Here is a 26495-nt window from a genome sequence, read left to right on the forward strand (position 1 = left end):
ACACATCATAAGTATGATAATAAATTGGATGCACAGTATTTGAACTTCCATTGGAGATTTTATTTCTGTTGATGTAAAGTAGCAACACAGCTACTTTACTGATGGTGGGGAGATTGGATGCCTGAGGCAAGATGCTCTTTCGGAGAGTTGGTGCAGTGTCGATGAACCGAATGGTCTCCTTCTGCACTGTAAGGATTCAGTGGATTCTCCTGGAATGACATCAGGAGAAGTCTAATATTTTAACTCCCTTCTTTGAATATGATGGATGGTGTGCGTATGTGCGTCCCCAAACATCTCGCAACACTTTACAGCCAAAGAAGTACTTTTGATGTGTAGTGACTGTTGTAATGTAGGAGACACAAGAGTCAATTTGTGCATAGCAAACTCCCACAAAAAGCAATGTGATAATGACCCAATATTCATTTGTTGTGATGTTGATTGAGGCTTAAATATTGGCCAGGACATTGAGGATAACTCCCCTGTTCTTCTTCAAAATAGCTCCAGAGAATTAGTTATCCACCTGAACAGGTGGACAGGCCTTGCTTTACCGTCTCATCTGAAAGGCAGCACCTCTGACAGTGCTGCAGTCCCTCATTCCGGCATTGGAGTATCAACCTTGATTTTTGTGCTCAAGCTCTGGAGTGGCATTTGAAACCGGAACCTTGTGACTCTATTTCTAACCTTCTCCAAATTTTGTCCCTTCCTTCCTGAAGAGACTCTCTTTGTTGCGGGTTGACCTTTTGGTGCCATGTATTATTATAGAGACCCTACAGTACAGAAGAGGCCATTCAGCCCATTGAGTCTGTACCGACTCTCTGACAGAGCATCTTACCCAGGCCCTCTGCCCTGCGCTACCCTTTTTACAATGGGAAAGAGGCAATTTAAGTTGATGATCTGTAACCCCACACATTTACCATGACTAATCCATCTAACTTGCACATCTTGGGACACTAAGGGGCAATTGAGAATGGCCAATCCATCTAACCTTCACATCTTTGGACTGAGGGAGGAAACCGGAGCACCTTGGAGAAACCCATGCAAACACGGGGAGAACATGCAGACTCCACACAGACAGTGACCGAAGCCAGGAATCGAACCCGGGTCTCTGGAGTTGTGAGGCAGCAGTGCTAACCACTGTGCCACCATGCTGCCCATAGATGTACATGTGATCATTCTTCCCATGTGAGCGTAGATTGTGTGTGCCAGTTATTTGCTCAATATCATCCTACGTTCGCACGTTATCCACACACACAAATTGTCCAGCCGAGGCTACTAGATGGTGATTCAGAACAGAAACCCCTTGCCTGTATGTGTTTCCCTTTTTAGCCAAGGAGCATTGGACTGTTGCTCCCTTCAGCTGGGCTAACTCAGTACAGACTGGGGATTGCCTTCACTTTTCACGATTTTAATGTGATCTAACACTTTTTTTTCAGTGTTTCACAAAAGAAGCTGCTCTCCATACCAAGGATATATTTAATCCCAAAGTGAAACGAGCCTGCCAGGATGACCGGACAGGGACCGTTGGGTAAGCCACTCCTGAACATTTCCTCAAGGATACTAATTTTGCATCATTTGAAGGATACAGCCTATAAACATTAGAATGGAGACTAATTACGGCGCTGAACTAGGTACGAACAGATCTGGCTAGTGCCAAGTCCTTAGCGATGAATCTTTAGTGGAGCTTCTGTGACGTTACCCGTCTTTAAGAAGATCCAGAACATTGCAGCATTTAAAATATTCTGCTATTACTATGGTGCTGTATCCTGGTAAGCCCCAATTAATCATTTTAAGTAAGCACTTGGTGAGCTTATTCAGATTTTAATCACTGCTCAGGCTGTTAACTTGGAACCCTGACTTTGTCTTTTAAGAGCAATGGGTAAAGTTTATTAAGAGGCAGCAGACACTCTGGCCTGTATTTTCCATTTGATGTTATTTGAATCCTGCTGGAATTGCAACAACACAAATGAGAAGATCTAAACTCTTCTGTTTGTGCAGAGGTTCAGCCTGTATTCCAAGCTGTCTTTGCCTCTTTATAACTTTTTTGTACAAAGATGACACGGAAATTTGAGTCTAACCCTTGAATTTTGGGAACGCTCACAGCCTAAGCAGAGATTTTGCAAAGTGCTTCTTAGAGGAGTGGATGGTGAATGGGTATTAAGCAGAGGGGGAAAGGGAAGAGGTCTGGAAGGGTGAGAAGGAAGCAAAAACGCCTCCAGAAAGGGCCAGCAGAGGCTTTTAAAGGAATGCAATAAAATGGAGATGCTCAGGGAAGGAAGTTCCAGAGGATAGGAGCATAATGGTTGAGGAAGCACTGAATAAGATGTTGGTTTGCTTTAGAGGTGTGAATTCTCTGCAGGAGATCACGGGGATAGGGAAGATGATGCAGTGCAGGGATTTGAAATTAATTTTCTGACAATCCATGAATAGAACAGTACAGCACAGTACAGGCCCTTCGGCCCTTGATGTTGTGCCGAGCTTTGTCCGAAACCAAGATCAAGCTATCCCACTCCCTATCATTCTGGTGTGCTCCATGTGCCTATCCAATAACTGCTTGAAAGTTCCTAAAGTGTCCGACTCTACTGTCACAGCAGGCAGTCCATTCCACATCCCAACCACTCTCTGAGTAAAGAACCTACCTCGGACATCCCTCCTATATCTCCCACCATGAACCTTATAGTTATGCCTCCTAGTAACAGCTACATCCACCCGAGGAAATAGTCTCTGAATGTCCACTCTATCTATCCGCCTCGTCATCTTATAAACCTCTATTAAGTCGCCTCTCATCCTCCTCCGCTCTAAAGAGAAAAGCCCTAGCTCCCTCAACCTTTCCTCATAAGACCTACCCTCCAAACCAGGCAGCATCCTGGTAAATCTCCTCTGCACTCTCTCCAATGCTTCCACATCCTTTTTATAGTGAGATGTGTATTGTCTCCAGACAGGACAGCCAGTGAGATTCTGCAAGTCCAGGAGGCAAGCTGTGGGGGTTACTGATAGTGTGACATAAATCCAAGATCCCGGTTTAGGCCGTCCTCATGTGTGCGGAACTTGGCTACCAGTTTCTGCTCAGCGACACTGCGCTGTTGGGTGTCGTGAAGGCCGCCTTGGAGAACGTTTACCCGAAGATCAGAGGCTGAATGCCCGTGACTGCTGAAGTGCCCAAGTGCTGAAGTCACTGGCTGTCCTGTCTGGAGACAATACACATCTCTTTAACCTGTGCTTAATGCTCCCTCCATTCACATTGTCTGTATCTTTAAGACCTGGTTGGTTGTAGAGATTCACATTCTAATCAGTATTCTGTAACTTGATTTTGTGTCTCTGTATGCACTGTTTGAGCGCAGATATCCACTCCATCTGACGAAGGAGCAGCGCTCCGAAAGCTAATAGCATTTGCTACCAAATAAACCTGTTGGACTTTAACCTGGTGTTGTTAAAACTCTTTCTATGAGATAGCCAGTTACTTATCCAATCGGTCAAATTTCCCTCTATCCCACACCTCCTTACTTTCTTCATGAGCTGACCATGGGGAACCTTATCAAACGCTTTACTAAAATCCATGTATACGACATCAACTGCTCTACCTTCATCTACACACTTAGTTACCTCCTCAAAGAATTCAATCAAATTTGTTAGGCAAGACTTACCCTTCACAAATCCGTGTTGACTATCCCGGGTTAAGCTTCATCTTTCCAATGGTCATAAATCCTATCCCTCAGGACCTTTTCCATTAACTTACCGACCACCGAAGTAAGACTAACCGGCCTATAATTACCAGGGTCATTCCTGTTTCCTTTCTTGAACAGAGGAACAACATTTGCCACTCTGCAGTCCTCTGGCACTATCCCCGTGGACAGTGAGGACCCAAAGATCAAAGCCAAAGGCTCTGCAATCACATCCCTTGCCTCCCAAAGAATCCTAGGATATATCGCATCTGGCCCAGGGGACTTATCGACCCTCAGGTTTTTCAAAATTGCGAATACATCTTCCCTCAGAACATCCACCTCCTCCACCCTATCAGCCTGTATCACACTCTCATCCTCAAAAACATGGCCCCTCTCCTTGGTGAACACTGAAGAAAAGTATTCATTCATCGCCTCTCCTATCTCTTCTGACTCCATGCACAAGTTCCCACTACTATCCTTGACCAGCCCCAACCTCACCCTGGTCATTCTTTTATTCCTCACATAAGAGTAAAAAGCCTTGGGGTTTTCCTTGATCCGACCCGCCAAGGACTTCTCATGCCCCCTCCTAGCTCTCCTAAGCCCTCCTAATAGTCGAGCAAGGCAGGGACAGAGATGGTGAACATGCAGACTTAAGTGCAGGATGGAAATGTATTGGGGCTGTTTCAGTGACTTGCAGTTTAAGGAAAACGGCATCAGGATTGCTCATAGCCAGGACTGCAATGTAGGATAAGAATCATTATTTGAAGAAAGAAATGGTTGTTATTGTTCTAACAGAGAATGAACACAGAGGGATTCCTCATCATAGAATCATACAGTGCAGAAGAGGCCCTAGGGCCCATCGAGTCTGCACCGCACCGTGAGAAACACCTGAGCTATCTACCTAATCCCATTTACCGGCACTTGACCCATAGCCTTGAATATTATGATGTGCCAAGTGTTCATCCAGGTACTTTTTAAAGGATGTGAGGCAACCCGCCTCTACCACCCTCCCAGGCAACGCATTCCAGATCGTCACCACCCTCTGAGTAAAAAGGTTTTTCTGCACATCCCCCACTAAACATCCTGCCCCACACCTTGAACTTGTGTCCTTTTGTGACTGACCCTTCAATTAAGGGGAACGGCAGCTCCCTACAGACTCCGCACAGACAGTGACCCAAGCCGGGAATCGAATCCTGGCGCTGTGAGGCAGCAGTGCTTTTACCCTGAATCTGTAGACTATTTATCACTAACCCTTTATACCATATTTGCCCCAAGCCTCCCACTTGTAAATACATTATTTACATTATCCAACATCTGCCCCCAAGTCTCTCACTCCATTAAAGGGGGAGACGATAGTGGTATTATCACTGGACTCTTAATCCAGAAACTCAGCTCATGTTCTGGGGACCCGGGTTCAAATCCCACTACGGCGGATGGTGGAATCTGAAGTCAATAAAAAAATCTCTGGAATTAAGAATCTACTGATGACCATGAAACTATTGTCAATTGTTGGAAAAACCCATCTGGTTCACTAATGCCATTTAGGGAAGGAAAATTTGCCATTCTTACTTTGTCTGGCTGACATGTGACTCCAGAGCCACAGCAATGTGGCTCTTAACTGCCCTCCAAGGGCAACTAGGAATGGGCAATAAATGCTGGCCAGCCAGTGACGCCCCTGTCCCAGGAATGAATTTTTAAAAATACATTATTTGCATAATCCTACATCTCCCCCCAAATCTATCACTATTAAATGCGTTATTTACATTATCTTACATCGCCCCCAAGTCTCACACTCTGTTAAACACATTATTCACAGATTGGCCTGCAGCTCTTGAGGACAGGATACCCTATTCCTGAGGGTTGGAAGCCTCACTCTCAACTTGTTAAGGCCACCCCCAGCGTATTACTGCTGTGGGAAAACCGTTTTTAAAGTCGGCGAGACGTCGACCAACTTTTCTACCAGGGTGGGCGAGAGGGCAAGCAGTATACCCCATCCCATAAAATGTTGAAGCATGTCTTTCTGGTGGGAGGTGTAGATCCAACAGCTTTTACTCTTGGGGAACAGCTGGGTGAATGAGACCCAGGCTTCATTGGGAATCTCGAGATTCAAATGTCCCACAGACACCGGTACAGAAAAGACTACAAGTCTTTTGGCCTGTCCTGGCTGAATCCCATTCCTCATGATCAGCCCACCTGGAGGATTCCATCACACCAGCAGCAACAAACAAAACCGTGCACGCCCCAAGACATACATGTCTCGCTTTGAATTCAGGAGTCACAGCTTTCATTCCTGGTAAGGGACCTATGGTCTACTTGTGGGCAGACAGAAAGTGAAGGCTGTTGATGGTAAATGTATATCTTGCTGTTGTAGCTGTGGAGGAAGGAAAATGACCCTATGAGATGCCTCTGTGAGCTGTGCAAATCCATCTGATTGAATTTAAAAGGCTTCAATGCTATTAGCTAAATGCTGCATAAAACATTTTAAGAAAAAGTTATTTTGCTGCAGGCTTTTGGTCGAGGCAGCAAAAACTAAAACACTGTGGATATAAATGGCAGCAGAATTTGCCACAGTTTCCTACTGGTATGTTTTGAACAGTTTCAACAGTCTAGACATCCTGAATAGCCAGCCGTTCCTGATGACAATGCACTTTTAGTCTCATTAGTCCTCCCACACTATATGTCATCTGTTGGCAAGGGTTTTGAATGTGGGCCAAAGAAAACAGCTTGTGGCAATTGATAATGGATGTTTTTGGGCCAGTGTTTGGCTTGAAGACAGTGACGCTGCCTTGAGAGATTTTCTTAGGCAGTAGAAACTTCACAAGGAGAAGCTGAGTGCCTGTAAGGTTAAATCAGTAATGGGCAAGAGACTATAAATGGCCTTATTCACTGGGCCTCCTGTTTGTGAAGTTGGGAGCAATTCGCAGGGTTGAAGTGTTTTTGTAATGAAAGAGGACATTTTCTTTTGAGAAAGGCTGTGTTTGTATCCCAGGAACACCTTCTGACAGGAATCTTGGCTGTTTTCCACATCTCCCAACTGAAAGCCATTCACTTAATTGCCAGTGACTGCGGCATGAAAAGCAGCAGCAGGACTAAAAAAAAGGAGAGTTTGGATTAATGGCTGAAATTACACTGTCTCCCAGTAGGCAACTGTGTCATCAATTGTTTCCATCAGTGGAGTTTTCTTCTACCTTCAAACCTAAGTGATCACGTGTCTATTGAAGTGAGCTAACTGATCAGGAATGTGGCAATGTTGGAGGTCCTGGCAACAGTCTGCAACTACCGAGAAACAGGAATGCCTGGGCAGGCCTTTTATTCCGAATTACTTGCACTTCACTGCCCCAGGTTTTGAGAACTTTTGAATGTGTGTGTCTCAGTAAGGCTAAAATGAATCAGATATGATTGTGAGAGGCCAGTAACTCTTCGTGGCATCTTAACCCCTGGCGACAGCTAGTACGCACCAAGAGAAAGTATTCTCAGCCCTTCGAATCCACCCCCCTCCCCTGCTTCCAGCTCTGGCACAAAGATGGTGGAAGGGGCAGAAATTAAACTAGAAACTGGATAATCCAAGTCGTATTCTGCCCTGGGTGTTGTATGACCACTGACACAGAACGAGTGTGGACTCCCCAAAACCTTAGCCTAGGAATTAGTTGACAGAGGGTGGTATGAGAAGAGGTTCCGTGACCCAATTTCGAAGCCAAGTTTCTTTTTTAGAAGAGTGCAGCTGACTACTGATGATCCAGTTTGTCTGCTGCACAGCTGAATACAAATAACTGCAGGGAAACTTTGAATGGACCTACCATTAAGTTGATATTTCTCTGCACCCTATCTGTGACTGTAACACTACATTCGGCACCCTCTCCTTTCCTTCTCCCTTATGCACTCTATGAACGGTATGTTTTGTCTGTATAGTGCGCAAGAAACAATACTTTTCACTGTATCCCAATAGAATCATAGAAACCCTACAGTGCAGAAGGAGGCCATTCGGCCCATCAAGTCTGCACCGACCACAATCCCACCCAGGCTCTATCTCCGAAACCCCACATATTTACCCTGCTAATCCCTCTAACCTACACATCCCGGGACACTAAGGAGTAATTTAGCACGGCCAATCAACCTAAACAATATATGTGACAATAATAAATCAAATCAAACCAAATTAAATCAGGGCATTGCAGATCCGCGGTGATGTGGAGCATTAGCTTCGGGCCTCTTCTTCCCTTACAGCAAGGCACGGGATGCTCCTGGGCTTTTGTGTTCTATGTAGGATTTGAGACCACATGTCACAAGTTAAAAGAACAAAAGAAGTATATAGTGCCTTCCCAAGACAGGAACTGTTTTTTAAAGATAATCTCAATTCCACTTTGGGAAAGTAAATAAAAAATGCAGAAAATATAAAATAGAACAGAGCGGATTAAACATTTGCGTAATCTTTGCCCAGTGGCACAAGTGTTAGCACTGCTGCCTCACAGCGCCAGGGACCCGGGTTCAATTCTGGCCTTGGGTCACTGTCTGTGTGGATTTCCTCCGGGTGCTCTGGTTTCCTCCCACACTCAAAAGATAGAATCATAGAATCCTACAATGCAGCAGGTGGCCATTCGGCCCATCGAGTCTGCACCGACCACAAACGCACCCAAGCCCTATCCCATGACCCCATGCATTTACCCTAGCTAGTTCCCCTGACACTAAGTGGCAATTTAGCATGGCCAATCCACCTCACCAGCACATCTTTGTACTGTGGGAGGAAACCGGAGCACCTGGAGGAAACCCACGCACACACGAGAGAATGTGCAAACTCCACACAGACGGTGATCCAAGCTGGGAATCGAACCCAGGGCTCTGGCGCTGTGAGGTAGCAGTGCTAGCCACTGTGCCACCGTGCTGCCCTAAATACGAAATTGCCCCTTAGTGTCAGAGAGATTAGCAAGGTAAATAGGTGGGTTGTGGGGAGAGGGCCTGGCTGGGATTGTTGTTGGTGCAGGTTCAATGGGCCAAATGGCCTCCTCTGTGCTGTAGGGATTCTATGATTCCAGAATCTTGCTATTTCTGTGGTGGCTTCTTTTGGGATTGGTGGGTGGGGTGAAGATTCACAACCTTTAACCCATCCTTTAGCCCCTCCCCCAATGCCTGCCAGTCTCTTTCTGAAGTGATCTGGGATCTTTAATGACATTAAAACCACTGTACGAGCGAGGCCGTTATACTTTCAGTGTCTTAGATAATAGTTTGTTGGAATAAACTGACACTGACAGAACAAACATGAGCAGCTGTTCATACTTAGCTGAGTTTCTATGGGGGTGTTCAGATGCGATGAGGGAACACAACCCAAATGGCCATTTGCCCTGCTTGCATGTTTACACATGCCTACGCAAAGTGATGGGGGATGGGTGATAATGTTCTAACAATACTTCAGGAATTTGCACATTGAGCATTCTGCTTGCTTTAACTAAGAACGATTGATTGATGTCTATATATGGCAGGCACCAGTTGCAGGTGTCCCTCTCCGGCAGGCACCAGTTGCAGGTGTCCCTCTCCCTGCTGTTCCTGCCCTATTGTTGATGGCAAGAATCTCAGTCTCTGCTTTACTGCAGGAAGAAAGTTTCACCCCGTGCATAATGGGGTGAAACTTTTTCCCGTGCATAACAGCTGAAATTCCTTTCATTAGTAACAATGCTCAAGTAAAATGGTGTTAAAGGGAGAGGGATAGGGAAAGAAGAGCAAAAGCAGAGATAGAGAACAATGAAGCTGTTGAATGGGAAAAAGAGAGAGAGGGCAATGGAGGTGAGAGAGAAAGGGAGGGAAAGAGAGTATTGTGAAGGAGAGAGGGAAAGGAAGAGGATAATGAAGGGGGACAATGAAGGAGAGGATAGGGAAAGAGAGGGCAATGAAGGTGAGAGAGAAAGAGGGCAATGAGGGAGGGAAAGAGAGCATTATGAAGGACAGAGGGACAATGAAGGTGTGTGTGTGTGTGTTTGTTTGTTTTATTGCTTTAACACAGATTGGGTGCCATGATCTCTGTTGCCAGCTCTATTCGGCTCTGTCCCTATTCACCCTGTCCATACGCCTCATAATCTTATACACCTCAATCATGTCCACCCTCAGCCTTCACTGCTCTAAAGAAAACAATTCAAGCCTGTCTAGTCTCTTCTCAAATGCTCCATCCCAGGCAACATCCTGGTGAACCTCCTCTGTACCCACTCTAGTGCTATCCCATCCTCCCGAAAGTGAGGTGACCAGAACTGTACACCGTACAATTGGGGTTGCGGGGATAGGGCGGAGGGGAGGGCCTTTTGTAAAATGTTCTTTCAGAGAGTCGGTGCAGACTCGATGGGTCGAATGGCCTCCTTCTGCACTGCAGGGATGCTGTGGATCTTCTACTCCACCCTTTTTTCCAGCACTATCCCCTTGATTACATAAGTGTCCAGAAAACATTCTGTGTAGCAAGCATTATTCTTGCTCTCTTCTTGTCAGCACTGAGCTCCTGTAAGGTATTACACCTAACAACTCTGTCGAGAAATGGTAAAGTTCACTCCAGGTAAGGATGTGGAATCTGAATGGAATATGAGAGTGTAATTGTCCAGTGCTTGTCTTATTAGATTGTTCTTAAGAGTGTTACGTTTTGATTCCTGATCAAGGTCCTAATTTTTAAATCCCTCCTCATCTATCCTTCCATCTATGGAAAGATGATGGACATGCAGCGAACAATCTATTTCAGATGGAACTTTCTCATTAGGTGCACCCTTGCTGGTGGTATGAGGAGACATTTATTCTCAAAGGGCCTGTGGAATTCTCTTGCACAGTAAGTTTAAGTTTTTTCTTAGTGTCACAAGTAGACGTACACTAACACTGCAATGAAGTTACTGTGACAATCCCTGAGTCTCCACACTCCAGCGCCTCTTTGGGTACACTAAGGGGCATTTTAGCATGGCCAATGCACCTAACCAGCACATCTTTCGGACTATGGGAGGAATCCGGAGCACCCAGAGGAAACCCAGTAAGCAGTGGAGGTTGAATCATTGAATTTATTCAAGGCTGAGTTAGATCAATTTTTGGTAGGCAAGGAAGTCAAACATTGTGAGGGGACAGACAGGAGAGTGGAGTTGAGACCGTAACCAGAATCAGCCATGATCCAAATGGCAAAACAAGCTCAAAGAGCTAAATGGACTACTCCTGTTCCTACATCCTATGCTCCAATGGCTGAAGAGGCCAAGCCTTGAGAGGCAGATTCTGCTACAAGTGCCACATATGAAGCTACAGGTGTCATTGTGAGTTGTTGTTTTTGGCATTGGCACCTGTTGCCAAGCCTCCGTAGCCATCGGTCAACATGGTGGTGCATGCCAAGTCAGCAAGAGCTGTCGCAGTTTTCCTCTGTTACTAATTAGTGACTGCCAGGTGTGATAACCGTTGCTTCGGGCCTTGTTGTCATGCTTGTATTGCATCCTTGGAGCAGCGCTTTGGGAGTCTCACTGGTCGTCTGGCTTCAGAAGGTATACAGAAGGTTACGCTATCCTCTTCCATCCTTCCTGTTGTGCCCGAGCTAATGAAGCCACCTCTGTTTGATGAATGCTTTGGAAGGGCTGCCACATCTGTGATTTTGTGATGCCTGTACATACCCACAATGCACCACAGACAGGCTAAGATAGAAATTGTTGAGCTTTTTTTCTTGATACTTTGGAAGTGAGCAGAGCAGGTGAATGGCATAGTTAAGAAGGCATATGACTTGCTTTTACCCAGTCATAGCATAGAGTGCAAGAGAGCAAGGAGGTAACCTTGGAGTTGTATTGAACATTGGTTAGGCCAAGCTGCAATACTGTGTACAGTTCTGGTCACCTCACTATAGAAAGATGTGATAGCACTAGAGTGAGTACAGAGGAGATTCACCAGGGTATTGCCTGGGATGGAGCATTTGAGCTATAAGGAGAGACTAGATAGGGCTGGATTCTTTTCTTTAGAGCAGAGAAGGCTAAGGGGGGCACATGATTGAGGTGTATAAGATCATGAGGGGTATGGACAGGGTGAGTAGGAAGCAGTTCTTCCCCTTGGCTGAGGGGTCAATCACGAGGGGACACAGTTTTGGGGTGAGGGACAGGAGATTCAGAGGGAATTTTTCACTCAGAAGGTGGGGGGAATCTGGAATGCACTGCCTGGGCAGGTAGTGGAGGCCGGAAACCTTATAACCTTTAAAAAATATTTGGATGAGCACTTGAAATATCAAAACATTCAAAGATATGGGCCAAGTGCAGGAAAATGGGATTAGCGTGCCTTTCGTGGTAGTTATTGTCAATGCAGACATGATGGGCCGAAGAGCCGTTTCTGCGCTGTATGACTTTATGACCTGTAAGTCATCCATGTTCCTCAGTCGTACAACAAGGTGTTGTAAACTCCATTTCCTTGGTCCTTACAGTGTTACCCTTCCCTATCTCTGTAATCCCCGCCATCCCCACAAAACTAGAAAGAGTGTGCAGAAAAGATTTAGTAGGATTCTACCGGGACTTGATGGATTGAGTTAAAAGGAGAGGCTGAATAGACTGGGACTTTTTTCTCTGGAGCGAAGGAGGCTGAGGGGTGACCTTATAGAGGTCTATAAAATAATGAGGGGCATAGACAAGGTAGATAGTCAATATCTTTTCCCAAAGGTAGGGGAGTCTAAAACTAGAGGGCATAGGTTTAAGGTGAGAGGGGAGAGATACAAAAGTGTCCAGAGGGGCAATTTTTTCACACAAAGGGTGGTGAGTGTCTGGAACAAGCTGCCAGAGGTAGTAGTAGAGGCGGGTACAATTTTATCTTTTAAAAAGCATTTAGATAGTTACATGGGTATAGAGGGATATGGGCCAAATGCGGGCAATTGGGATTAGCTTAGGGGTTTTTAAAAAAAAAGGGCGGCATGGACAAGTTGGCCAAAGGGCCTGTTTCCATGCTGTAAACCTCTATGACTCTAACCTCTGAGATATCTGCACTCATCTAATTCTGCCCTCTTGAGCATCCCCAATTTTAATCATTCTGCCTTGTGTCCATGCCTTCAGCTGCATGGCCCTATATTCTATTTCCTTCCTAAACCTCTCTGCCTCTACCTTTTTTTCCCTTTGAAACCAACCTCTTTGACCAAGCTTTTGGACATTTGGCCGAGTACTTCATTGCATGACTCCAAGGACGGGATTTTCCGACCGCACTTTCCCCAAGACCGGAAAATCCCGCCCACGGTCAATGGACCTTTGCATGATCCGTGTCCCGCCCGCTACGATTCCCATGGACGGGAAAACTTCACCCCATGTCTAACGTTGCTCCATAATGCTCCTCTGAAGTGCCGTGGACTATTTCATGACGTTAAAGGTGCTGGATAAAATTATGCTGCTGTTGTGGAAAAAGTGGAACTCTCTTTTTATATTTGTGGGGCAAATCGAAATTAGTTAATGCTGTGTAAACTACATCGATTGACAAGTTCATACATCCGCCTGCTAGTCACGACAGGACCATACTTGAATCTTAATGAAGGACAACAATCTATATGTTAACCATATCATTGGAGGTATAATTACAGCAGCGATTACTAATAAGGAGAAGAAAAACCACATTAATTGTAAATTACAAAAGTAATGTGCTAAATAAGGAAGTATTGTTTTCCAACCTCCATTTGTGGAGAAATTAGTTTGGATTATACAAACTGCATCTATTTGCTCAACATTAAGGATCTTCCATTATGTTGTTGAAGTTTGATTAATGCTTGGTTGCTAAGATAACTGTGTACATACACTACTGTTGATGACAAGCTGTAAATATGCTCCAGTTAGGTGTAGCTAGGTAACTGGGCCTTTGTTAATGTAAGCCCAGGAGCTGCTGTCAAATTGAGCAAAGGTTAAAAATGAAGAAGCATGCTATTTTTTTTGAAGAAATGAAAGTGAGGGAGGGATTCTTAAGTTGCACGGAGGCCTCTACCTGTGATATTGATTTCTGACCCGTGGGTCTCACACAGCTGACTGCATACTGAAAGTAAACAGGCTGGGCTTTGCTGAAAATCCTGGAAAATCTCAACAGTTCATATAGCATCTGTGGGAAGAGAATTGAGCCAACGTTTCGAGTCTAGATGACCCTTCATCAGAGCTCTGACGAAGGGTCATCTAGATTCGAAACGTTGGCTCTATTCTCTGTCACAGATGCTGTCAGACTTGCTGAGATTTTCCAGCATTTTCTGTTTTTGTTTCAGGTTCCAGCATCCGAAGTAGTTTTCTTTTATTATATGGGCTTTGCTGAGATTTACTTTTGCATCTCAACTGGTTGTGTGAGATTTGCACATCAGGCTCCTGTCCACTTCCACAGCTCCCCTGCAATAGAAAGATAGCTTTAGGCTTTGAACCAGACTGTATTGAAATGGGGATTCCCGTCGTCACTTTTGTGGCATTGTAATTTCATTTGTGTAGTTTCACTCAGTCACTCTTTCTGAGTTTTTAAAGTTTATTTATTAGTGTCACAAGTAGGCTTACATTCACGCTGCAGTGAAGTTACTGTGAAAATCCCCAAGTCACCACACTCTGGCGCCTGTTCGGGTACACTGAGGAGCAACTTAGCATGGCCAATGCACCTAACCAGCACATCTTTGGGAGGCAACCGGAGCACCCGGAGGAAACCCATGCAGACACGGAGAACGTGCAAACTCCGCACATACAGGAATCGAACCTGGGTTCCTGGTGCTGTGAGGCACCGCTGTGCCGCCCCTAATTGAGAAGGAGGTTCTGCAAGACAACTTTTTTATGATTTGCCGGAAATGCTAAAGGGACGGAAGACCCTCACAACAATATTGCTAATAGATGGTCATCAGAGCAGTTATTAAATGTTTATTTTCATCTGTCCAGGAACTTTTCTGAGACCTTACTCCTAAGCTGGTGTAAGGTTTAAGCAACCAGTCATGATGCATTTGTATCTTTTGTGTAAAATTCAGCATCAGCACTTTCCCCGCTTTCATCAGAGAATATTCTCAAACGAATTTACTTCCCAGCTAGTTTGGTGGAACGTATGTTAGGGCAGCACAGTGATTAGCACTGCTGCCTCACAGCTCCAGGGACCTGGGTTCAATTCTGGCCTTGTGTGACTGTGTGGAATTTGCACGTTCTCCCCGTGTCTGCATAGGTTTCCTCCAGGTGCTCCAGTTTCCTCCCACAGTCCAAAGTTGTTGGTTAGGTTGATTGGCTATATTAAATTGCCCTCTAGTGCCCCAAGATGTGTAGGTTAAATGGATTAGCCATGGTAAATATGTGGGGTAATGGGGATAGGGCGGGGGAGAGGGCCTGGGTAAGGTACTCTATCACAGCGTTGATGGGCCGAATGGGGCCTCCTTCTGCTCTGCAGGGATTCTATGATTCTATTAATCACCAGACCATGCTTATTATTCATAGGCTGTTGTTTTTGGCAACCCACATTAAACACTTCCAGATCAAAAGCAGAACCTTTGTGGAATAAAGCTCCTTCAATTCTGCCTTAGCTTCTGAAGAACACCACTTAGTGTGAAGGTTTCCATTTCTCAAACCAGCTATCCTGAGAACCTCTCCCAGTGAGGTTGTTAATGCTGTGGAATTTAGTATCAAAGTTATATTGTCGTTTGAGCTGCATGTGTGTCTCGTTTCGACCAATGATTCACCACATATTTATGCAATTTACGATGGAAGTTGGAGGCTGCAAACGCCTCAGTGGAAAATTCTAGCAAAGTGGGTCAAAGATTCCCTGAAAGTGCATAGACAGCGACGCTCAAATTCTTGCTTTTAATTTACATTTATTCTACCAGAAGTAGAAAGACTGTTTTTATGTGATTGCTCATTTACCGTATTGACATTATCTGTGCTGTAAAGCAGGAACTGCATGCTGTTGTTATAAATCAAGATGTGGAGATGCCGGCGTTGGACTGGGTTAAGCACAGTAAGAAGTCTCACAACACCAGGTTAAAGTCCAACAGGTTTATTTGGTAGCAAATACCATAAGCTTTCGGAGCACTGCTCCTTCAACAGATGGAGTGGATATCTGCTCTCAAACAGTGCACAGACACAGAAATCAAGTTACAGAATACTAATTAGAATGCGAAACTCTCCAGCCAGCCAGGTCTTAAAGGTACAGACAATGTGGGTGGAGGGAGCATTCAACACAGGTTAAAGAGATGTGTATTGTCTCCAGACAGAACAGCCAGTGAGATTCTGCAAGATCAGGGGGAAACCTGTGGGGGTTACTGATAATGTGACATGAATCCAACATCCCAGTTTAGGCCATCCTCATGTGTGCGGAACTTCATAGAATCATAGAAACCCTACAGTACAGAAAGAGGCCATTCGGCCCATCGAGTCTGCACCGACCACAATCCCACCCAGGCCCTACCCCCATATCCCTACATTTTTTACCCATTAATTCCTCTAACCTATGCATCTCAGGACACTAAGGGGCAATTTTAGCATGGCCAATCAACCTAACCCGCACATCTTTGGACTGTGGGAGGAAACCGGAGCACCCGGAGGAAACCCACGCAGACACGAGGAGAATGTGCAAACTCCACACAGACAGTGACCCAAGCCGGGAATCGAACCCAGGTCCCTGGAGCTGTGAAGCAGCAGTGCTAACCACTGTGCCACCATGCCGCCTTGGCTATCAGTTTCTGCTCAGCGACTCTGCGCTGTCGTGTGTCGTGAAGGCCGCCTTGGAGAACGCTTACCTGAAGATCCAAGGCTGAATGCCCATGACTGCTGAAGTGCTCCCCCACAGGAAGAGAACAGTCTTGCCTGGTGATTGTCGAGCGGTGTTCATTCATCCGTTGTCGTAGCGTCTGCACGGTTTCCCCAATGTACCATGCCTCGGGACATCCTTCCCTGCAGCGTATCAGGTAGACAACGTTGGCCGAGTTGCAAGAGTAGGTACCGTGTACCTGGTAGATGGTGTTCTCACGTGAGATGATGGCATCCGTGTTGATGATCCGGCACGTCTTGCAGAGGTTGCTGTGGCAGGGTTGTGTGGTGTCGTGGTCACTGTTCTCCTGAAGGCTGGGTAGTTTGCTGCGGACAATGGTCTGTTTGAGGTTGCGTGGTTGTTTGAAGGCAAGAAGTGGGTGTGTGGGATGGCCTTGGCGAGATGTTCGTCTTCATCAATGACATGTTGAAGGCTCCGGAGGGGATGCCGTAGCTTCTCCGCTCCGGGGAAGTACTGGACGATTTATGTCACATTATCAGTACTGGATTTATGTCACATTATCAGTAACCCCCACAGCTTTCCCCATGATCTTGCAGAATCTCACTAGCTGTTCTGTCTGGAGACAATACACATCTCTTTAACCTGTGTTGAATGCTCCCTCCACCTACATTGTCTGTACCTTTAAGACCTGGCAGGCTGGAGAGTTTCGCATTCTAATTAGTATTCTGTAACTTGATTTCTGTGTCTGTGCACTGTTTGAGAGCAGATATCCACTCCATCTGACGAAGGAGCAGTGCTCCGAAAGCTTATGGTATTTGCTACCAAATAAACCTGGTGTTGTGAGACTTCTTACTGTTATAAATCAAAGCTTGGGTGTTGTGATTCCTTTGGTGGAGGATGAAACCGGAGACTAGTCTTTATACACTTGCAAACATCGATTTGCAGAGACACATATTACATATTTTACGATCCAACGACCACAGTTTTCAGCCTGGCCCTAAAGATAAAGGTTATTTATTAGTGTCACAAGTAGGCTTACATTCACACTGCGATTAAGTGACTGTGAAAATCCCCTAGTCGCCACACTCCGGCACCTGTTCGGGTACATTGAGGGAGAATTTAGCATGACCAATGCACCTGACCAGCACATCTTTTGGACTGTGGGAGCACCCGGAGGAAACCCACGCAGAAACGGGGAGAACGTGCAGACTCTGCACAGAAAGTGACCCAAGCTGGGAATCGAACCCAAGTCCCTGGCGCTGTGAGGCAGCAGTGCTAATCACTGTGCCACCGTGCCGCCCCTTGTTGGTGTATATATATATGTATGTATGTATGTACATGGGTGAATAGTCAGTAAGTACTCACCACCTTTTCTTTGATTTTATTTATTATTGTCACATGTATTGGGATACAGTGAAAATTATTGTTTCTCGTGCGCAATACAAAACATACCATTCACAGAGCACATAGAGGAGAAGGAAAGGATATGGTGCAGAATATAGTGATGCAGTTACAGATAGGGCGAAGAGAAAGATCAGCTTAATATATAGTAGGACCATTGAGAAGTCTGATGGCAGCAGGGAAGAAGCTGTTCTTGAGTCGGTTGGTACATGTTTTCAGACTTTTGTATCTTTTTCCTGACAAATGAAGGAGAAAGAGAGTATGCCTGGGGTGCGTGGGGTTCTTGATTAAGCTGGCTGCTTTCCCGAGGCAGCGGGAAGTGTAGACGGAGTCAATGTATTCGCCCCCACTAATTTAATGAAGACACTATTCTCTTCATTTGCAATGAATCAGTACCTCAGTTAAAGTAGCGAGGAAAAAACTTCACAATAATGTGGTTAATTGTCTCTTTCAAATATCAGCAGCCCCCCTTAGGGGAGGTGATGGCTTGGTGGTATTATCGCTAAGACTATTAATTCAGAAACTCAGCTAACGTTCTGGGGACCCGGGTTCAAATCCCGCCACGGCAGATGGTGGAATTTGAATTCAATAAAAAGTATTTGGAATTACGAATCTGCTGGTGTCCATGAAACCATTGTCGATTCTCGTAAAAAAACCATGTGGTTCACTAATGTCCTTTAGGGAAGGAAATCTGTCAACCTGATCTGGTCTGGCCTACATGTGACTCCAGAGCCACAAAATGTGGTTGACTCTCAATGGCCCTCTGAAATGGTCCAGCAAGCCATTCAGTTGTATCAATCGCTACTGCAGCGTTTCGAGAAGGCAGCTCAGCAACACCTTCTCAGGTGCAACTCGGGATGGGTAATAAATGTTGGCCAGCCAGCGACGCCGATATGCCATGAATTAATTTTTTAAAAGCCTTATGAGGGGAGAAAATTTGCTTCTGAAAATAAATAAATGCACAATTTCATCATTTTTAAGAGACATGTAAAAAATAAAATCTATTTTAATTTTAGGTTGAAGATTTCCAAGATCATTGTAGTGGGGGACCTGTCTGTCGGGAAAACGTGTTTGATCAACCGGTAAGTACAGTCCAAAAATGGATCTACACTTGCTAATGAAAACATTGGTGAGAATAGCAAATGATTTGGAACAGAGAGAGAGAGAGCCCAAGTGTATCTTGCAGCTTTTACAAACATGTTGCTATTTGAAATCACATGTATTTCACACCAATCTGTTCTTCCATCCTGCAGGTTCTGCAAGGACACCTTTGACAAGAATTACAAAGCGACAATTGGGGTGGATTTTGAGATGGAGCGGTTTGAAGTACTGGGAGTTCCCTTCAGTTTGCAGCTGTATGTACGGAGCTGGAGTGAATATTGAGCCATGTCTTATTTGATTGTTGCACAGTGGCCCACCACTCTTGGATTTAATAACTTATCACAAGTATAAATGTTGGCCAAAAGTCTCCCGCCTCACCCACCACGGGAATCGTAGCGGGTGAGACAGAAAATTCGGCGGGCCATTCAAAGGTCTGCTGAGTTTGGGTGGGAATTTCCGGTCTCGGGACATGCGTGACCAGAGAATTTTGCCCGTTATGTCAGGGGGATATAGATGGACTGGTGATGGGCCGGCACGGGAGCACAGTGGTTAGCGCTGCTGCCTCACAACGCCAAGGACCCGGGTTCGATTCCCGACTTGGGTCACTGTCTAAGTGGAGTTTGCATGTTCTTCCCTTGTCTGCATGGGTCCCCTCCGGGTGCTCCGGTTTCCTCCCACAGTCCAAAGATGTGCAGTTAGGTGGATTGGCCATGCTAAATTGCCTCTTAGTGTCATGGAGACTAGCTGGGGTAGATACGTGGGGTTATGGGCACAGGGCCTGAGTGGGATTGTGGTCAGTGCAGACTTGATGGGCCAAATGACCTCCTTCTGCATGTATGATTCTACAGTGGAATAGGGCAGACCTATGGCAGCTGAAGTTCAATGCAGAGAAGTGTTAAATGATACCCTTCAGAAGGAAGAATGAGGTGAGGCAATATAAAATAAATGGGACAATTTTGAAAGGCTGTACGAACAGAGACACAAAGAGGTGAATATACACAGCTCTTTGAAGATGACAGGATAGATTGATAAAAAGACATAGGTGATTCTTGACTTTGTAAATGGAGGCATAGTACAAATGCAAGGAAGCTTTTCGGACCATTATAAATTACTAGTTACGTCTCAGAGTGTGTGCGATTCTGGGCACCACAATTTAGAAAGGATGTCAAGGAGTTGGAGAGGGTGCAGAGGAGATTTACTAGAATAGCAGTAGGGATGAGAGGCTTCAGTTATGTGGAGAGACTAGAGAAGCTGTGATACTTCTCCTTCGGTCATAGAAGATTAATAAAAATAAAGGTGTTCAAAATTATGATAGGCTTTGATGAAGTACTATCTCTACTGGCACGAAAATCAGTAACTAGAGGACATAGATTTAAGGCAAGTGGTAAAAGAGCCAAAGGTTTCTTCTTTGTTAACACAGCACAGTGGAACAGTGGTTAGCGCTGCTGCCTCGCAGCACCAGGGACCTGGGTTCGATTCCCGGCTTGGGTTACTGTATGTGTGGAGTTTGCACATTCTCCCCGTGTCTGCGCGGGTTTCCTCCCACAGTCCAAAGATGTGCAGGTTAGGTTGATTGGCCAGGGTAAATTGCTCCTTAGAGTCCCAGGATGTTAGAGGGATTAGCAGGATAAATATGTGGGGTTTCGGGGATAGGGCTTGGGTGGGATTGTTGTCGGTGCAAACTCGATGGGCCGAATGGCCTCCTTCTGCATTGTAGGATTTCTATGATTTCTACGAAGTTGTTACAGTCCGGACTCTGCTGCCTGATAGAGTGGTGGAATTCAGTAAATGTTTGAAAAAGAAAATAAATTGCACCTCTACGAGGGAGAAGCAGGGGAATAGGTCTATATGGATAGCTCTTTCAAAGAGCAAGCCCCATCACAATAGCCTGAATGGCCTCCTTGTGTACTCTATGGTTCTATGAGACAAGCAGTCTGAATAGGTAGATCATTGAGCTCAGAGGGCTTGAGTTGAAATCCAGGCAGGTTCAGATGCCCTCTCTAGGTAGATTCTGCCAGTAACATCAATTGGAGTGCCCTGTAGTGACAAAACCCTGGACAGAAGGTGTTCATAGCTGAAACTGATCAGGGTCAGTAGCGAGGGGAAGGTTACCGCTCTCACTCTGTCTGCCTTCAGGACTGAATGAAGCGTGTGATCGGGAAGGCAGAGGAGCTAAGATTGCTTTTGCCACGTCATACTTTCATCTCAAATCTGTCAGGAACAAACAACGTTCAGGGTTCAGTAGAAACAAACCAGTTGGCCTTTGGAGTTGTGTAGTATAATTGCTTGTGTAAACCATACCCTGCCTGTACGGAAGTTCACCCAGACCTGCTGTATCCTGGTGCTCAGTTGCTTGGGTAACATCATGTTAAGAATAGGCTTTTGTGCTCATTGAGCTGGAAGGTCAACAATTTGGTCCTAGCCTTTGCAAGTTAGCCCGACTCAGCCAGGGCAATGTCAGGGGGGGTGCTGCAATTTCGCAAAGTGCCTAGAATTAGAGAAAGGAAAAAGTGGCCAGAATCCCCAATTCAGATTGATACTCCTATTTCAATCGAGTAAAATAAACTAAATCACGTGAACTGAAGGATAACTTGAGCGTTACTCCGTGACCCAAATTGTTCAATGATCGCGAATCAGTGTTAGTAACCCCTGATCAGCATTTAGTGATCCTGATTGGTATTTATTGACCCATAATCAACCTATCGTGACCGTTAATATTCAGTGACTATACATGAGTATTTGCTAATCCCAGCGACCTCCGATCAACACATAATGACCTCTAATTGGCATTCATTGATCTCTGATTGGTACTCTGTGACCACAGGTCAGTGTTCAGTGATTTGCCCGTGGCAACTCTGCTGGAAGTGCTTTGTGAGGACATCATGAAGACAGAATTAGGTTCAACTGTGATGTGCCTGAGAGTGACATTCTGCCAAAACTATACGTATATGGGACACTTGATTGATGGATCTGAGAGTACTGACATCTGTTGTATGGAACTGAGCTCCAGCAAAGGAAAAAAATACATTTTTTTTAAAAAAGGAGGGTTCTTTAATCTGAAAGCCATGAAGTAAGTGGGTCTAAGTTACAATATCATACACAAATGCCCCTAAAGTTTCAGTACTCGATATAAAGTAAGTCTCTTGCCCAATCCTTCACAGAAGGTTTTGTGGCACAGTGAGTAGTGTCCCTGCCTCTGAGCCAGGTTTGAGTTCCACCCCAGGACTTGATGGCCAAGGAAGGTGCGTTTATAATGTGGCCAAACAGGTTGAGCGTCAACCTGCAAATCCTTCCAAACACGCCAGGTAGTGAGTGGGAGAGACTCCTGGTCAGCCATACTTGATGTGGAGTGGCGCCCCTCAAGCTAGAGGCCTCTCTGCATTATCTCCTGCACCAACAACATCAACAAGGGGATCGGGAGATCGGAACTGTGGGTGACGGGGGGGGGGTTGTTGAGGCTGGCCCGAACACATCAGAGGGGCCAGCGATCGGGCGGCGGGGGGGGGGGGGGGGGGAGGGTCGCATGGCCAGTGATGGAATAGGGCAATATCGGCATTGACAGATCGGCACATGCGCAGTGACCCGCTCAGTGCTATGCTGGCGGCCTTCCAGCGGGAATTGGCCCAGCCCACTGATTATTTCTATAAATTATGCTGTGGCACTCTGCAGTGCACAGAGTGTGGGAGATACATTTTGAAACTCCTGCTGAAAAAAACAGGGGGATTTACTCATTTTTACGCGAATTCAACACTTGGAATTTCTTTGGGAGAATCGCCCCCTCTGAGTCTGGTGTTGCCTCTTGTTTGAGGGCTTATTACTTCCTCTGAGCTGCAACTTTGCCTCTTTCTTGAGGTCTTAATTTCCTCCTTTGAGGCCTTGCACTGCTTTGGACCCACTTTCTTTAAAAGAGATGCCCGCTATCTGGATCTTCTGCTATTTTCCTGTCCCTTGTCGGCTGTTCGTTCTTATGGTTGTTGCATTAAATGTTACCCAACTTTAAATGCATTATTGCTTTAAGACTGTGTAGTAATTGTTTTCTACTCAGGCTGTCGTTGCTTAGATATAATTGGCTTCCCCTTTTGCAGGTGTCTTTTACAACTGGGTCACTGTCTGCGTGGAGTTTGCACATTCTCCCCGTGTCTGTGTGGGTTTCCTCTGAGTGCTCCAGTTTCATCCCGCAGTCCAAAGATGTGTGGGTTTGGCGGATTAGCCATACTAAATTGTCCCTTAGTATCAGGGGGATTAGCAGAGTAAATACATGGGGTTATTGGAATAGGGCATGGATGGGATTGTTGTTGGTGCAGGCTCAGTGGGCCTAATGGCTTCATGTTGCACTGTAGGAATTCTATGATCCTATGAGTATCATCCAGTGTGCAGGATGACCAGGAGTGAAGCACCTGATACAGCAATGAGAGCCAGATATGCAGCCAATCAACAGGCCAAAGACACACCCCTAATAAATAAATAACACTGTGGTCTGACCTATGTTAACACTGTAATGATGAATGCTGTGTACCTTTTCCTCAACTATATTGAGTGTCAAATAGGAGTGGCTTTCCAAATTCCTCTTCTGCCAACTAATGCTTTTCCAAGTATTTGTTATGAAGACACTTTGAGACCCCCAGTTGCAGGGAACATTTTGATTATTTGTGAATAAGTTTTCATCAGAGATGTTTTGTTCATTAGTGAAGAAAGATGGAGCCACGGTTAGATATAGGATTAGGGAGTTGGGGCTAGTTTCAGGTATGTGGTCTGTGGGCCTGGGTAGAAGCCTAAACCTGACTGTTAAAGACATGACAGAAATATTAAGCTGGGAGCACTGCAGTGCAACCCAAGCTCCATGTGGTAACCTAGTGGCTGTGGGCTCTGGGAGAGGAGGCTTAGTTGACAGACTGTAATTAAGTTAAGTAAATTTATTTATTAGTCACAAGTGGGCTTACATTAACACTGCAATGAATTTACAGTGAAAATCCCCGAGTCACCACACTCCAGTGCCTATTCGGGTACACTGAGGGAGAATTTAGCATGGCCAATGCACCTGACCTGCACATTTTCCAGATTGTGGGAGGAAACCGGAGCACCCGGAGGAAACCCACGCAGACACGGGGAGAACATGCCAACTCCACACAGACAGTGACCCAAGCCAGGAATCGAACCCGGGTCCCTGGTACTCTGAGTCAGCAGCGCTAACCACTGTGCCGCCCCTCTGCAACTTGAAGACAGAGCTGCAACACTGCAATTCTGATTGCTGGTGCTCCCATTGAACAGGGCTTGGGCGGGAACAGAGAATCACTTACTAATGTAGGGCAGCTCTGAGGAGCTCTGAGGCAGGGGCTGAGGGTGTTAGGGAGAGATGGTCCAGAAGACAAAGGAGATGGAGGTGGGTCGATGCAGATTCGATGGGGCAAATGGTGTCCTTCTGCACTGTAGGGATTCTGTGGAGTTAAGGTACAGATCAGCCTTGATCTATCTGAATGGTGGTACAGTCTCGAGGGGATGAATAGATTATTCCTGTTCCTATGTTTCTAGAGTGTATAATTGTTGGAAAAGCTACACCAGCACTGAGTAATACACCATTTACTTTTTACCTGTAAGCAACTGAGGAGCAGAAGACACAAGAGATACAGATGACAAGAAGAAAATGAGATGAGAGGCATTTGGGAAAGAAAATGATAGAGGGAAAGACAAATAGAAAAAAAGAGAGGATGAAATTAATAATTACCAGTTGAGAGAGAGCCAGATAACCGATTACATGAAGGAACAAATGAAAATGATGTGAGCCTCACAGCGGGACAATTTGTCACCAATTAGGGATTAAGATTTTATGAAGAAACTCTGAGATACAAGTGAATTGTACAATATAAATTTTACTAACTCTGAAATTCTGTGCATATTTTCTAACAGGTGGGACACGGCAGGACAGGAGAGATTCAAATGTATCGCATCCACGTACTACAGAGGAGCACAAGGTACAAGTTTCATTTTTCAGCAGTAATGCTGTTTAATTGGTCAGCCCATAATGTAACTTCAGAGCTGTTTACCGAGGGAGCGCTGGTTTGGTGCCTATTCAAAGAACAAATAAAAGTACAACACAGGAACAGGCCTTTCGGCCCTCCAAACCTGTGCCGATCATGATGCCCTAACTAAATTAAAAAGGACCTTCTGCCCTCACTCGGTCCGTATCCCTCTATCCCCTCCCTATTCATGTACCCATCCGGATGCCTCTTAAATGTTGCCAATGCGCCTGCTTCCACCACCTCCTCTGACCAGGACAGTTCCCCGCATATCTCCCTTAAACTTTCCCCCTCTCACCTTGAACCTCTACCTCCTTGTAATTGACACTTCCGTCCTGGGAAAAAGCCTCTGACTATTCCCCCTGTCCATGCCTTTCATAATTTTGTAGACCTCTATCAGGTCTTCCCTTAGCCTCCATCTTTCCAATGAGAACAATCCTAGTTTATTCAACCTCTCCTCATAGCCAACGCCCTCGAGACCAGGCAACATCCTGGTGAACCTTCCTTGCACTTTCTTCAAAGCTTCCACGTCCTGGTAGTATGGCGACCAGAACTGCACACAATATTCCAAATGTGGCCTAACCAAGGTTTTATATAGCAGCGATTGAACATAAAGAATGTCATGGTACTATTTAAAGAAAAAGCAATTAGCTCTGCTGCTTTCTTGACCAACACCTAATGTCACTAAAGCAAACCAGTTATCATGCCATTCATTTCCTGTGCTGTTTTTAAGATGTTGCAGAATATCTGTTATATTGCCTGTGTGACATTAAGCACTGAACATCCAAGTAATTTGTTATGTGAAGCACCTTGAGAGTCTTCAACATGACGAGAGGCTATATAAATGCAGGAGTATTTGTTTTTTTAATTGCACGTATTCTAATTTTCTCTTCGCATTTAAACATTTTGTAAAGAGGGCAGAGAGCCCCACACGTTTCACCATTTTGGGTCTACTCCATAGAGAACAAGTCATCCCCCCCTCCCCCCCCACCCCAACAAAACCCACCCTGCACTATGTCCTCACTGTTAGCCTTCACCTCCCCTCCCTAGGTGAAGTGTAATCCTCCCCACAAAGTGATTGGCCGTAGCATCTGAGCTCTTCAACGTTGTATTGGGGAGGAGGGTAGTGGGGGTGGGAGGATTGAGGGTGTTGCGAGTAGGGTGGGCAGTGGGGGTGGGAGGATTGAGGGTGTTGCGAGTAGGGTGGGCAGTGGGGGTGGGAGGATTGAGGGTGTTGCGAGTAGGGTGGGCAGTGGGGGTGGGAGGATTGGGGGGGTGCGAGTGGGGTGGGGGATACCAAGTCATGTGCTGAGGAATCCCTTTCAGAAATTCCCAGGTAGGTTTGGCATGGCAATGGCTCAGAAGTGCAAACCGTCTCAGTGCAATTGCTTTGCACTGGGAACCACCCGGAAATGCATTTAAATCTCAAACATCGGGTGGTTTCGACTGGGTTACACCAATAGTTATCCAGAAAAAGTTAGAACTACGGGTAATTACTGCAGATACCCATACTGACACCCCCCCTCCACTCCCCCCCCCTCCCCGCCCCGCACAAGGGACTCCACCCCACCCCACGAACGCCCAGGGGAGCTACCCCAACTCACCCCTCCTTCCTTCCCTTCGACAGTGCTGCCTTCAGATGCAAGGCCTCAGGAGTATGCTGCACTAC

General features: G+C 45.7%; 1 protein-coding gene across 1 annotated transcript in view; it reads left to right on the top strand.

The window, feature by feature from the left end:
• Positions 1–26495, top strand: part of LOC144501904 (ras-related protein Rab-34-like) — a 56663-nt gene that overhangs the window by 14480 nt on the left and 15688 nt on the right. Inside the window, exons 3-6 of the mRNA XM_078225939.1 lie at positions 1434–1525; positions 18728–18793; positions 18965–19066; positions 24717–24781. Coding sequence (XP_078082065.1) covers positions 1434–1525; positions 18728–18793; positions 18965–19066; positions 24717–24781 — 325 coding nt within the window. The remainder of the gene's footprint in view (positions 1–1433; positions 1526–18727; positions 18794–18964; positions 19067–24716; positions 24782–26495) is intronic.

This window comes from Mustelus asterias, chromosome 12, assembly GCF_964213995.1.
Source record: "Mustelus asterias chromosome 12, sMusAst1.hap1.1, whole genome shotgun sequence".
NCBI classification, from domain to species: Eukaryota; Metazoa; Chordata; class Chondrichthyes; order Carcharhiniformes; family Triakidae; genus Mustelus; species Mustelus asterias.